This window comes from Protopterus annectens, chromosome 9.part0, assembly GCF_019279795.1.
Source record: "Protopterus annectens isolate FY-2018-M chromosome 9.part0, PAN1.0, whole genome shotgun sequence".
NCBI classification, from domain to species: Eukaryota; Metazoa; Chordata; order Ceratodontiformes; family Protopteridae; genus Protopterus; species Protopterus annectens.
In genome coordinates this window covers 1,196,527,238-1,196,542,814 of record NC_056743.1, presented here as the reverse complement: position 1 = coordinate 1,196,542,814, position 15,577 = coordinate 1,196,527,238, and the positions used below count along the sequence as shown (strand labels likewise).

The 15,577-nt window shown below is 39.7% G+C and overlaps 1 protein-coding gene across 4 annotated transcripts in view; it reads left to right on the top strand.

Moving 5' to 3' along the window:
- Window positions 1-15,577, top strand: part of SMTNL1 (smoothelin like 1) — a 394,205-nt gene that overhangs the window by 175,868 nt on the left and 202,760 nt on the right. For all 4 annotated transcript variants that reach the window (XM_044084113.1, XM_044084111.1, XM_044084110.1 and 1 more), the window contains exon 6: window positions 471-588. In XM_044084113.1, coding sequence (XP_043940048.1) covers window positions 471-588 — 118 coding nt within the window. The remainder of the gene's footprint in view (window positions 1-470; window positions 589-15,577) is intronic.

Genomic DNA, 15,577 nt, shown 5'->3' with positions numbered 1-15,577 from the left:
ATAAATAAAAGCACTGGCTAATGTACTAGTACAGTGGGATCCAAGGGAGAGAGGAGTAGTACCACCTAGCTTAGTGTGACAGTGCATTTCAGGTGCTGTTGAACATGTCTGTCACCAGAAGCATGTTGTTTTTGTTTTCACTCTAACCTACCCATCATGGGTCTATAGCAGGTCTGGTTGATGTTGAGGCCTGGTATAGTCCTTGATATGTAGTATGACATCTGCTCTAACTGAAAATTACATTTCTCCCACACTTTTACTTGTAGTCCCCGAGATGGCTTTGGCCATAGAACAGCAGACCACAGATGTCTTCCACCTGAGGGGTGATAATCCACAAGGTATTCAGTCATCTCCCTAATAGATGCCCCTCAGAAGGGTTTTACTGCCTTATAAAGCTAGACTGTCAGCTTCACTTTTTCACACTTTATTTCTCCTCTGTTAGTCTAACCATTTCTCCCTTCTATACCAAGTTCTGCAGGTGCAGCTGCTCCAAGATTGAAGGTTAGTCGAGCAACAAGTCTTACGAACCCAAGTAATGTAAAACAGATGTTGCTGGACTGGTGCCGTGCCAAGACACGAGACTATGAGGTAAGTGCCAGACACTGAGGTCACATAATCTGCTAGAGAACTGGAAATGAAGCAAATAAAAGCGTAACGCTGGAAACAATTAGAAATGTCGGATATATATATATATTAATCAAATTTGTGGGTCACATTTGGGTTGCATATACACCTATGAACCTCTATATAACTGCTATCAACAGAATGAGCATAATCCTGTTGTATTGATGTAGCATCAACACCACAGTTTATTACAGTGTTAGCTCATGCATGAAAAACTGGAGAGTTAGGTAAGGAACTCAAACTCGTCAAAGGATGCTTACTTCTTTTGAGGAAGCTAACTATTTTCCTATTCAGCTATCTTTGAAAGTGAGCAGAGCAGAAAAGCAGTGTGGATGGTATCAGGGTATACAGCTCAGGATTCTGCTGCACTACTGAATCTTATGTTATTTCCTAAGCAAATTTGCAAAGTTATTTTAATTGGGTAAACAATTTCAGTACTGAGGAATGGTGAGCTTATAAGCATCTCTGATTTGTAGCATTTTCTATTTGAAAAATGCATCTAGTATTGACGTTTCTATGGTTGCTAAGTAGTCTGACTAAGTCTGGCCATAGTAGTTCATATGCTTTCAAAGCAAACCTGAGTGAATAGTTTAGACCATGGTGCAACGTGAGAGTACTGCAATGCTGCACTGAAGTCATTGCTGCGGAGCTAGGGGACTGAGGAGGTTGTGAAAGAATGACTCACCAATAGCCAGTTTTCCTTCCTTGTGGGATGGTAGAAGGAATGCTTCTCCAATAGTTGTCCCTGAAGAAAATCATTTTGCCTCAGGGGCATAATCTATATATATCCTGCATGCTAAACAGTTTATGCTCCAGTGAGAAGGCTTATGGAGAGCAGGAAACAGAGAATAACCACAGTGCATGAGAAACCAATGTCTCAAAGTAGGTGGGAAAGCTCTAGTGATTTGTATGCAGGTGTTTCATACAGGTCTGCCGTTTTCTTAAATAAATGGTGAATCTGCAGGCATGCAAATAGCAGAAAAAAATTACCATGTTTCTTTCTCTTACTTCAGTACCATAAAAAAGCAAATATTCAAACCAGAAATGATGATTAAGAGGCCTACCTAGTCTACCATTTCTTGATGCTAAGCGCAGTATCACAAGATCTTACTAGACTTATGACGTTACACTTCTTCCTGTTGCTGCAATTCTTTAAGGCAACTGTCAGATTAAGGCATCACTGGTACCATACATATAGTTATAAGGACATTCATTAAAGGAGTACACCAAGGGTACATCCTAGGGCCCTTATTGTTGTTGCTACTTATGCATGACTTGCCATAGGACCTCCATCACATAAACTGCATTCTTTATGCAGATGACACAGTAATAACCAACACCCTCAAGTCTACAAAATACTAAGCAAATATTTCAAAAATGTCTTCAGTTCAGTCTAGAACTGAGTCACCGATAATAGTCTGTCAATCGACATGCACATTTTAGCAGTGGTATATGTCTGGAACCCCATAAAGATCAGCTTCAACCAATCATTAACAATCAAACACTCAGCAGGTATTCCTTTGCCTTACAAGGCATAGCAGCAACATTTAAGAATATCACTGTACCAAAAGCTCACCTTCCATCCACACACACACACACACACACACACACAGAAAACTTCAGAAAAATCCCATCTCATCTCAAAGCACTTTGTAACATAGTAACATAGCTTACCTGTTAACTCCTGAAAAAGACAAGGTGTAGTCAGACTTGCATATCCATTACCAGTTACTGCACAACTATACCTTAAAACACCTCCACACTTCAGGTAACAAAGTAAAATTATTATATTCATCAGCCGTTCTAGTAATAGGAATCACCACTGCCTAACTCTTCATAGAACAGACTGGATGCCTGTAACTGGCAGAACATTTCTGTGAAAGTCACTGATGCACAACTTGTTCAGTGAAAGTACTCTCCAAGTTATGTACAATACTTCATAAAAGAACTCCCAGCTACTCCGTACATAGTCATGACAATGCCCAACTACACTGACTATCATACATGCTGGCAATTTGTGAAAAATCCTTCAGCAAAATAGCTCCAGCAAGCTGGAATAACATCACACAGGAAAACTGGCAGCCTAACTTTATTTGGAAAGTGTCTCAAACAACACTGTCTCCAAGACCAGGGTAAATGCTACATCCCCATCTGCTTGTCAGCCCTGAAAAACTGCACTACCTCTCTTCTAATGAGAACCCTGCAGCCCAAGCCGCTCTACACAAATTGTAAATATTGTATTTAATGCAGTATGTATGGACACTAAGTACTCTTTTGTAGAGTATATGCTTACTTGCATAGAGTATATATGCAACATTTCAATATGAAAACGGTGGTCTGAAAATAAGTTATATAAATGTACAAATTGTTTCTGTGTACATGTATATACTGTAGATATAACTTTTCGATATGAAAACTCAGCTTTGTGCAACTTTTCAATATGAACACTTTATTTTACACTTATTTTGCTTAATGTCAATTGCAATTCTATTACTGTACCCTATTTTAATTTAATTTCTCTAATCCAACTGTATAAATCTGGATTGTATGATGTGGACCTATGTGAAGGTATTCAGTTTTCATTTTGTTTTATTCACTCTGTTTGAGGTATTATATTGTTATTCTCTCGTGGCCCAGCTCATTACGAAAGAGGGTCCTTGAACCAGCTTGCCTACCTAGCTAACAAATTAAAATGCAGCCACTCAGCATATCATGGATTTGGCTGTCATTGGACAAGCATGACAGGAGCTGGACAGTTCTTTGATGACTGCATCTGTGATGAGAGTGTTGCCAGTGCTGTTTCAGTGAATTTTCTGTATTTGAATGCTTCACAGCTCATATCTGCTAATTTGTCAAATCTGTCAGGGAGATATGTAACTTCTATAAATGGGCACTTCTGCATGATGTTCTGTACTGAGTATGTTAGCTTACAGTATTTATTTCTAGAAGGTATGGGTGCATGTGTATTTTATTTTGGAGAAAATTTTACTATGGTTTCACTGAAAGGTGCAGGGAATGGGGTGGGCATGATACAGTATGATTACGTTAATGGCTGTTGCAATGGGAGAAATATGTCTCATCCTCTGCCATGCAATGGACATGGAGTGATTATGATAGTTAATGAAGTGAAGAAAGCACAGGCACGCACAGTGTGTGAAGGCAAAGACTCATAAGAAACATTGTAATACTACTGCATTTACTTGGTGTGTGTCAAAAGAATCTGAAGGAAAACTGTTGTAATGCTGGATTTTTGCTGCAGTTGTGCTGAAGATATTGCTGTCATTATGAGGGGTATTCATTCATTTAATCACAGTTGGCTTCACCAAAGCTTCTTCATTCAAGACTGATAAACCAAGCAGGCTTCAATTAACTGTTTATAACTTTACTGCAAGGTTTGGTGACCATGGAGGTAGCTATATTAGTTAGCAAGGTAGGAGTTTATTGAGGGGGATGTGGTAAGGCTTTGCCTGCATATAAAACACTTTTATCAGAATTCCATTCAGTGTATCAGTCTCAACTAAATAGGCCTTGACAACTTCATATTTGTTGAGAATAACCACATCCTTGGACTGCCATTCAGGCAGTGTTAAAATGATATGGTGCCTTGTGCTCAGGTGACAGATAATACACTGACTACTTTGTGCTCGGGCGACAAATAATACACCGATGACTTATAACTTGCCCCTTCTCTGCCTGTATTATCACTGACATGATCTCTTATTTTAGAATGCACCAACAGTTTAGCATGCTGAATTCAGGGCTGTGCTCCACTGAAGTCAATGACATTTGTAAACAGCATGCTGCTAAATCTGTTGTCATAGACACATTAGGTTAGCAGCTCAGCTTAGAAGATATCTTAGCCAAAAGATTATAGCTAGCTATCTGCAAGTAGCCACTGTAACACAGTAACCACCCATAGTTAACAAGTCCCATTTGTCTCGGTGTAGCACATCAATGAGTGATCCTTCTTTTATGTTATTACTTACGTCACAGTTAGACGTTGCCCGTTCGATTCTCAGTTAGAGCGTCTTCTGTGCGGCGACATGCGTGAATGGGCGTTCCTTCGTTGAAGGTTGTGCGTTAGGCCCGGCAAGCCAGCACGTAAAAATCTACTGCCGATCATTAGCAGACCGGAGTTCCGCTGTGGCGACCCCTAACCGAGAAAAGCCGAAAGACACACACTTACGTGAACATGGGGTCGTGCCAGTGACTGAAGTGGCTTAGAAATGAAGAGCTGCTTATCTTACGTGCATAATTTACTGAACATGCTGCGAATGTGCTTCATCATTTTAGCTATACATAAATTAGGCAGACTTGTCTGATGACAGCAGTAAGTGCAACGTGTCGCATGGTAGTTGCTGTCATATATCAGGGAGTCATTATTAAAATATTCTACATACCTTCTTGTATCTCTTTACCAATTTTGCCCCTAGTGCTTTCCTGGAAGTTGGCTCTACCCTAGAGCTGCCTAGTTATCTAAGCTAGTATCATCCCATATTACTCATCATATGTTATAGAATTTTAAAATGGTTATGGGACATATAGACAAACATCACTTTGCATAATTTTAAAGAAATTAGTCCCATTCACTTCTAGGAGGTTTGTTTTTGCAGGGATGATCAAGCCCTTGACCCCCTCACTACTTATATAGTGCAACATAAAGCTGCACTAACTAGCTTAGAGAACATAAAATACATAGGTATTTTCTTCCCCGAGGCTGTGATATTGTAAAGTTGTAATGTGCAAGCAACAGGTGTCTTTAAAGTAGCTCCATATACATGGTACAGGAGTCATCCTTTCTAATGTTTCTGGAGTTCTCTGAATTCATTGGGATTGAGATGGCAAAATGCCATTTTGGGCACTTGTTTTTTGGCAGTTTGTGAAACAAGAAAGCATAATTTGTTTATGTGTCATGTAGTGCAGCCCCAGAACACCCATGTTATTTTGTATTTCAGGACTCTCTTTATTTTTGGCTTAATCCCTTTTGAATTGCATATAACCGTCATTACTGTCATGCTATACAAATCTTTAATTTTTAAGCTATTTTTTCCTCTCCCTTAGGCATCCTATTCTTTGTGCCATTCCCGACCCACTAAGTCACCATTACCAACCCACTAAGTCTTCACTAGAATCCTCTGTCTCTGGCTGATGGCCTACTTCATCCAGGAGGTTACATTTTTACAGGTATTTTGCTGTAATACCTTATCAAGTAAGTGCTTCCCTCGAAAGAAATCATGTTTCTTCTGGCAGTCTACTAGTGTTCGCCATTTAGGTTCTTAACAGTGTACATCATGTGACGAGCCATCTTGACTCTCTATTGTTGTGACTGTCATGCCATTTGCTATGGGAAAAATGAATTCCTATCCTGGACAAAGATGTAAAATGATGTCTGACATGACATAAGAACTGACAACTTCTTCCAGGAAGCTGACAAAGGTAAATAGAGTCCCCTGCCTTCACACCATTAAAGGAAAACTAACCTTTCAGTTTTAGTCCTTCCCTCTTGACCTAGCAAACTAGCTTTTGAGCCCTTTCCTAAAATCCAGTTTGCCAGTAACTAATATTGGAAATCTGACCCTGGTGGCAACGGCTTGACCATGTTTCACACGTTGTAATTCTTCTCCTCGTGCTGTGCAGTTTTTGATGATAGCTTTCTTTATAAACCAGTATTATCATCTGTTAAATTCCAGAACAGACAAATTTCCCCAACTTCATTAGGCAGTACATTCCATATCATTCACCCTTTATGCAAAATGTATCTTTGCTTACCTTTAGCTGAATATTTTCTCCTTAGTTTTTTTTTGCATACCTCTAAATGTCTCTGCAGTCCAGCAGATTTGCTGAGCATAGTTATTTCCATAGGGCACTCTTAGCTTAACATAATATCTTCCATTGATCAGATAATCCCCCCTATTATTCTGTTTATCATTAGTGTCTTTCTCACTTCCATGTAGCTATTACATTCTACTTTTAATGTTACTAAATCTACTCACTTGCAAAGGGAGTCCTCTGCAAAGCATCCTGGCTGTCAACCCTTGTGGCTTTCAGTTTAGTGTGCTCCACAGCAGGTGAATGAACTTCAGAGACTACAACTCTATAGAATGAGCCAAACTAAGTTGCATTTTGTCTTTCATACACATACGTTGTTTTGGAATTGGTCTAACCACAAAGATTTACTTACCCTGTTTCAGTTTCTCATTTCAGTCTTATGGACTGTGTGGAGGGTTGAGCTTCAGCCTGTACAACCTCACTTCACATGCACACACTGATTGGCTATCTCACCTGCTGATTATCAGCTCACTTCATTCCCCTCCCACCCCCATCCCTGACAGTCCCTGAGATCATAAACTTGTAAGCATTATTCTTCACCCATCAGCTTACATGCAACAGCATATCTTCCATCATATACCTAATCACTTTGTCCATTATCATCAAATAACTCTTTCCCTGTGTAACACAAATCTCTCTCAACCGCAATCAAAAGAATATCATTCTGGTTTTCCTATCTTATTTGCAAGGCCACATATAACAGCTATTCCATGAGGCAGCACTACTACGACATAAATCTTCCTGCACACCACCTGAGCACCATTTCTACCCCAGCTATTAATCATCGCCATCCCTTCCATTGCTCGCCTTCCTACTAATTTTCCCCTTGCCTAGCACTTTACTTCAAATTTTCAATGCCCTCATTGTTATTTCAACCCATGACACTTCCTCCTATCTTTTGATATTGCAGTTACTCAAATTACTCAACTCCTCATCACTCTAATCTTTATTTCCCTTATTTTTATCCACCATTGTTATTATAGTCCAGCGTCTTACCCCCTCATCCATTCTACAAGCAACTTCATCCCTTCTCCCATTACCTGTTCCTCTTCTTTTCTCACTCTTCTTCTCACTCCACTCATCTCCACACACCATACCTTCACAAACTCATTTGCTCACTCCCCTTACAAAGTCTCACAAAGATTATAACCTCAAACACTTCTTTTCTTTCCACAAACCCTAGTCTCTCCACTACTAAACCACTTGTGAGTTCAGAGTACTTCATCATTATTAACTCATCTAACCCATCACATGGCTCATCTGCAGGTGCTCACATACTAGTAGCTCACAATAGACTTGCTCAATGCCATTTGCTCAAAAACATGAGTGTTTTAACTCCGGCTCACCTAAATCCCTCTAACTGTTTAGCCCCACCCAACACCCAGCTCTATAAAACTGTATAGTCTTATGACAGCCCTCACTCTAACCTTAAAACTCCCACATAGTTCCCAAACCCAGTCCTTCTTCCCTTACATTAAAACACCACTCCCCCTCCCTAACCCTAAAGTCCCCCCATCGCTCCCTAAACGTAAAACTTCAACCCTCTTCCTTAAACCTAAATTCCCTGACAGCTCCCTCATCCTAAAAATCCCTTCCTGTTTAATAACCCTAAAACTTCCCTCCATAAACCTTAACCTCTCCTCTTGTTCCCTAAACCTAAATCCCCTTCCCAGTCACTGCCAAAATCTACACTCACACCCCTTATGCTCCCTCTCCATGGGTGACACATTTACCTCTGTAATAATTAGTTTGGATAAGGTTCAGCAGCTGCTTGGTTGAGCTCACATTTTAGTTTGAGGGTGAGCAGCAGCCTACAAGAGCTACAAGGTGCTCAAAACCCTGACTTTGAGAGAGTAGTTTGTGAGTGGATGGGACTTGAGTGCTTGTAGCAGAACCACATTATAATTATCCTTTAATTTTACTCCAAGATCTCTCCAGTAATCATTCTACTATTAAGAGGAAATATTGAAACTACCCTTGGCCCAGCCCATCTCCATCTTCTAAAGGAATTACTCTGACATACCCTCTGTTACGTATGACCCACTAAATAATAAAAGTGTCAAAAACAAACTTGATCAATTAATGTCACCACCGTGGCATAGAGGAATAAAACCCTGACAATGTCACAGGCATCCCTTTGCATGGCAATGTGAGTACCTGTAGGAGCTGGCTGGAGAGAATGGGAGTGAGCAGCTGTTGCCAGCTCACTCATCCTTGGTGTGTGTGTGTGTGGGGGGGTAGTTCTGGCTCACCACATGGATGACACCTACCACGAGCACTAGATGTTCACCCAACAGGTGAAGTACTATAAGATACAATGTCTTCTGTGAAAATACAAGACTTACAGTGTGCACAGGCAAGCATCCCCTCAGACAGCAGCACATAATGGAGTTCAGGATGGGGGTCCACTGCAAGAGAGGTGAGGCCTCCCTACCTATCATCTGAGTTTTACTGCAGTGTGCATGAACTGATTTGAGATTCCCATGCAGGAACAAATTGGACATACGATTCCTCCCTGGGGATTCCCAGTTCCCACGACTGTCTATTGTATGCAGGTAGAGGAGCCATCAGGCTTGGTCCTATGGAGGAATAAAAAAATAATTGGTCCAATAAGTGCTTTCCTCTCCAGACATTGTTGCTATTACTCAATCATGTTTAAAATACAACTCACAAAATTTTTAGCACCTTTTCCCAGACTATAATAGCTCATTCATCACAAAGCCTGGCAACAGAATGAGAGCAGTACATCAATCCTGTACAAAAACAAGATCTTAACCATCACATGATTGCAAATATCACCCCTGATTACAATCCCACTTCTTCCCTTCTATCATAATAAATTTTTCATCATAGCTGTTGCGTACCTTCTATCCCACTTAATAAATTTCAGTCCTTTGTTTTCAGAATTCTAACTGCCTCCCCCAAACATAGGATTTTAATCTTAATTTACCTATGACAGTGCTTCAAATACATCTCAGACGTTCTTGCAGACCTGGGTGTTATGCAGCTAATTACTGAACCCATGAGACACAACCCATGATCCAACCACTACTTTCCCATTGAAAGTCACCAACAATACCTTCATTGTCTCCTCAATATGTATTCTAACCCCATTTGTTATTGATCTCTATCATCATATTCGTAACCATGAACATACTTTAAACACCCTCCCAGACTAATCTTATTCACACCAAAATCTTCAGCCAACATTGCCAAAGTCAAATCTCACTTCTCCTCCATAGAGTAGACTGCCCCATCCTCTTATCAGGCCCCCAACTCTGTGAACAAAGCCCTAAATCATGCTCTCATCCATCTTCAGGATATCTTCTTCCCCCTTAGTAAAAGATTACTCAAACACAATAAAAATCACTGGCTTACAAAAGACGTAAGACACATGCTAAACCTAAGTGATGAAGCCTGGCTCATTTGGAAACAACACCCTAGTGCAGTCTTTAAGATACATATCAATAAACTATGTCAACTCTCCAAACAAGGCATGCAAAGGCATAATGCTTTCATATTGAAATAATTCTCCTTTTAGGCAAACCTGAATAATTTTAGAAAGAAGTAAACATTATTGCTGGACATAGAACCCCTCACGACACTACTAGCCCAAATACCATTCAATGCTCAAAAGGCCAAATACTTCATTTGTGAAGTCAAGAACCTACCTCAGATCAACCCAATTAACTTCTACCTAAACCATGCATTCTACCATTTTACTTTAAACATATAAAAGCAAAATATATTGACCCCCTTCTGGAACAAATTTCCCTGTGGCAGATAGTCTAAACCTGTAGTTCATATTCTACTGCAGACAACCCCTCACCATCCCTCACTTCACATCTACAGCTTTTGTAAAACCAAAATGTTATGCCCAACATTTAGAAAACTGCCTTGGACAAGCCTCTTCCAAAGTAATCCCAACCCAAAAATGCTTCCCAGTTTCACTCAATTTCCATCTTGTCCACACTTGACAAAATACTTTAAAAGATCATTTAAATACAACTTGCTAATTACATGTCATCTTCTCTCCTTAAAGAAGCAAGGGTTCTGGCCAGACCATGGCACTATGACTGCTCAGTGAATCTATATTGACTACATTTTTCTAAACATGGAAAGAGGCAGCCTCGTAGGCACCCTTTCAGTAAATTTCATCAAGGCTTTCAATCTGGTTGATCACCATCTACTGCCAAATAACTTGACTGAAATTGAAATTAGTACTGAGGCCCCCTCTTTGTTTCAGTAATTACTAACCAATAGACACTTCAAAGTTAAAATAAACTCGTCCATCTCTATCAAAGTCCATCTAAACAAAGGACTCCTACATGGCGCCAATCTTACCTTTTTAGTTTTCATTAATAAATTCTTATATAACCTCCCACAGCTCCTCTTAATTTTATATGCAGATAATCTGGTCATCTAGATATCCAGACCATCTCATCATGAAATACAAACACAACTTGAAAATTACCTTTACTTCCTAAGCAGATGGTTAAGCAATACAAACTTCTTCTCAACTCTACAAAAACAATAAAAAAAAACAAAAAACAAAAAAAACAATTCTCTCTGGAAATCAGCAAAACCTCAAAATATTATCAATTTCCTTTCAGATTAAAGATCTTAACAACAACTTCACTAAGATGTCAGCAATTTTGAACTCTCTATGCAGATGGTTTGACTACTTACTGAACTTTCAAACTCACATAGCAAAAATAAGAAACAAAACTGGCACTCTGCTTGAGCCACTAAAATCTCTTCATTCTTATCCACACCAGCAAGATGTGCAATAGGTAAGATAGTACTTATGCTTAAATATGGTATTCTGTTATTTGTAATAGTCTCAAGCAGAAATACATCCACCCTCTAGACCATCTCAAATAAAATATGTTGTTTCTTCACAAACTTCTCATCTCGTGAACACTGATGTCTTACTTTCACAAAAGCTAAATCAGACAAAGGACTGACTTATCATGCACCAGTGGTGTAGAGGAATAAAGCCCTGATTATAGCCCAGGAGGCCCGAGTTTGATTGGACATTTGAGAGCTTAAAGGTTCAGCCAGGGAGGATGAGTGTGACCATTCCAGAGGGAAGGGACAGTGGTTCTCACCAGGTTTATGGTTCACTGATAGGGCTTCACTGAAGGATGGAAGCTCATCTGGGTGTAGAGGCTAGGTAAAAAGGACTTTGGCATGGCCACCCAAACAGTGATGGTAGCGCCTGTCAGCAATTGTGGAAGAGCATGCACGCACAGACTGAGGAGGGTAGGTGGCCCTTGTAGTGATATTAATTCTCACATCATCACCAGGGTGGTGGTTAGGTTTATAAATTGAAAGATGCTGTCATTGCCAGGGTACCAGCAAGAGAAAAAGCACCCTCGTGGTGGACTGGATGCTATCCTCTTTGATAGGCACATGGGCAAATCCCAGACATAAAAAAAAAAAAAAAAAACATTTTACTACTCCCACTTTTATTTAAACTAATAAGTCTAGTAACACTTTCTCCCTACTAACAAACTTGCCACCAACCCCCCCCCCCCCATAGAATCTGGGATAGCATAACCTCTCAGGACCCATCCTACAAGCCTCAAAAAAACAGAATTGCACAAACTATACTTCTCCTTCCTAATCTTTGGGGCTGTCTTCCTCCTACCTAAAAGACTTCTATTATTCCAGCTTGTGACCGTAATTGAAATCTTACCTTCTCCAACAAGCCCAGGGTAGGTAGTCACTGGCAGGACACATTACCTAATTTCTCTCACACCTTCCATCCAACAAGGTATCCTCTTACAACATTTTTCTTCAAACCTGTCACTCTCTTCACAACTCTCCCCTTTCACCATATGTCAGGCCGACCTTCTTTACACCTTTGTTACTCAACATATTGTCTGAAGCTGGGACTCATTATGTATCGCTTTCTGTTTGCACATATTTTATATAGTGTTAACACAAAATTGCATAATTCAGTTACTAATAATATCTTTGTCTGTTTGCTCTGAATTTGTTTTGATTGACTCACCTGAGCTGTGGATGAAATTGTCCCATTGCGATTAGTGCACTACTCCAATAAACAAACAAATGTACACAGATAAATAAATAGGCCAGAGCACTGCAGAAATTATGTCCATTATATGGGGTGGATAGCTTTATTATTAACTTTTCATGATATGATTCTCTTAATAAAATACACAGGCAACTTGCCATTGATATTGGTGACATTTTTGCTGTAGATGACAGGTAGAGAGTAGGTTATATGTGTTCACAAAGTAATTGAGGAGAATATGTGCCAGAAAATGTCCAGCAATTCTTTGGTTTGAAATATGTTCACAGTTTACTGTTAAAATAATACGTATAACGTGTAGGTTTATAGGCATTATCTGGGGCACAAATTCCAAATAATTATATCCTTCTTCAGCCATCCAGTTCAATAAATAGGAGTTATTCCCACTCATTTTTCTACTGTCAAAAGTTGCACACTAAAAAACACAAAAATGCAAGCCACCGAATTAGCCATACATTAAATGCTGACCACCCTACATTATATAAGTTCTGCTAAGAGTGGGCAAATGCCAATTTTAGTTTGTCTGAAAGAGAAAGAGATCATAAGATAACATAACTACATAAAATCGCAATAACACACAGCTGCATTGTTAAAACCAAACACAGGCAACAGCCTGTCTGTATGTTGAGTATGTTTATGTTTGTGTAATAAAGTTCCAGCTTCATCTTTATTTTCTCATCTTGCTTTTATGACAGTAACAAAATGGCTATAATGCATTTTATGTACTAGAATAGGACATGAACCTTGGCTATCTAAAACTACTCTTTCTACCATGAGACAAAGAGACAAAGCATGGGCACGCTACCAAAAACATAAGGCAACCCCACTCCTTAACGAATACAAAATGCTCCGCAATAAAGTTAAGAAACACATCTCTTCTGATAGACAAAATTACTACTCTACACTCCAAAACCAAAACAAAAACAACCCTCAAAAATTCTGGAAAGGAATCTCCACTCTCCTCCACCCCAGTAAACCAGATACTCCAAACCCAGATCCAAATGCTCCAGAACTAGATTTAGCCACCCAATTCAATTCCTTCTTTATTGACTCTATTTCCAAACTAACCTCCTCTTTCTCTATTTCTTCCCCTTCATCTAATACCCCTTCACCCACCCCCAGTATCTCTTCATCCACACCCTACTCTACACCCACTAATCCCACTATACCCCTTTCTACTCAAATTCCATCCTCATCTATACCACCCCAAAATTCAACACCACATGACTGCACTCTCTTCACTTTAAATCCCATTCCTACTGCTACCATTTAGAAACTCCTTCAGAAATTGAAACCATGTACCAATGCTCCTGATAATATCCCTTCTTACTTTCTTGGCATCGCTGCAGAAAGTCTTGCCTACCCCATCAGCATCTTAATTAACCGCTCCCTTCAAGAAGGCTCAGTTCCCCAAATCTGGAAACAAGCATATATCATACCATTACACAAAGGTGGTAACAATAACAGCATTACTAATTTCCGTCCCATAGCCATCCTGTCCCCCATTGCAAAAATCCTTGAAAAAGGTGTACAACTCCAACTCCTCCCTCATCTCCTAGACAACAATCTTATCACCCCCACACAACACAGTTTCAGACCTAATCATAGCACCATGACTGCCCTTCTCTCCTTCCTTGAAATCATCAATAAAGCCCGTGACTCAGGACAAATCGTTTCCACCATACTCCTTGATCTTTCTAAAGCTTTCAATACTATCTCTCACAGCCTGCTCTTAACTAAACTCTCCAAACTCTACCTATCCTCCTCCTCTTTGAACTGGTTCTCTAGCTATCTTTCCAACAGAAATCAAGCTGTAAAGTGGAAAAAAGCAACTTCCTCCTTCCTAACTACCCCTACCGGAGTTCCACAAGGCTCTATACTGGGTCCTCTACTCTTCAATATCTTTATTAATGACTTCCACAAAGCTATCCCTTTCTCCAGCATCATCCAATATGCTGATGATTCTACTATCATCTGCTCTGCCACTTCTATCCCCACTCTACAAAAACTTACTCAAGACGCCTTTTCTTCCACAGAGCAATGGATGCTTAGCAATCATCTAGCTCTTAATGCCACCAAAACCAAATTAATGTTATTTTCCCCCTCCCAACTCACTCCCCAACATGAACTCATTCTTAATTACCAGTCAAAATAACTTCTCGAAATAGTATCAGACACCAAACTACTCGGGGTTCAGATCGACAACCAACTAAAATTCAATTCCCACCTACAAAAAAACATCAAAAAGACACATCAAAAAATTGGCATGCTGTATAGACAAAATGCCTACCTTACATCCACCACTAAAACCACTCTAGCTACTTCCTTTCTTATCCCCTCCCTTCTATATGGTGCCCCACTACTTACTAATCTTCAGTCCTCATTAAAAAAACAGCTCACTTCATGCTATAATAAAATTGCTAAATTCGCCACCGCTCAAAGGTCTTCCACTCACCATTGTCTCTCCCTCCATAAACTAAAATGGTTAGAACTTCCCAACTATCTTACTTACACTCAACTAACTCTAGCCCACAAGCTAATCCTAAACCCCTCCAACTGTCCCTCCCTTGCTTCTGCCCTTAAAATGCACCTACCAAATAGAGTGCTAAGGTCTAATAATCAAAATTTACTAGAAGTGCACAAACCCACTCATCCCCCAGGCAAGAACCTCCTTTCCTTCAGCCTCTGGAACTCTCTACCACCTAACATCCGCATTACCTCTAACCACTCTACCTTCAAGAAGTCACTTTTCTTACATCTAGCATCTCAATGGGAATGCTCTTGCTCCCACCCCTCATAACCAACTCTACTAAATGCCCTTAAATACCATAATCTACCTTATTCACCTTCTATGATTGTTCATTAATCTGCATTCATGTTTTGCATTATGTTCCTTCAATTGCATGTACCAATGCTTTTACTGTCTAAATTATAATGACATTATGTTTTGCTACTTCAATGTATCTAGAAATTACTATCAAATGTTAATGTATATCTATTTTCTGTTTTGGAGCTTTTCTCCCCAGGACTCCATTGAAAACGGGTTCTTCAAGGCCCAATGGA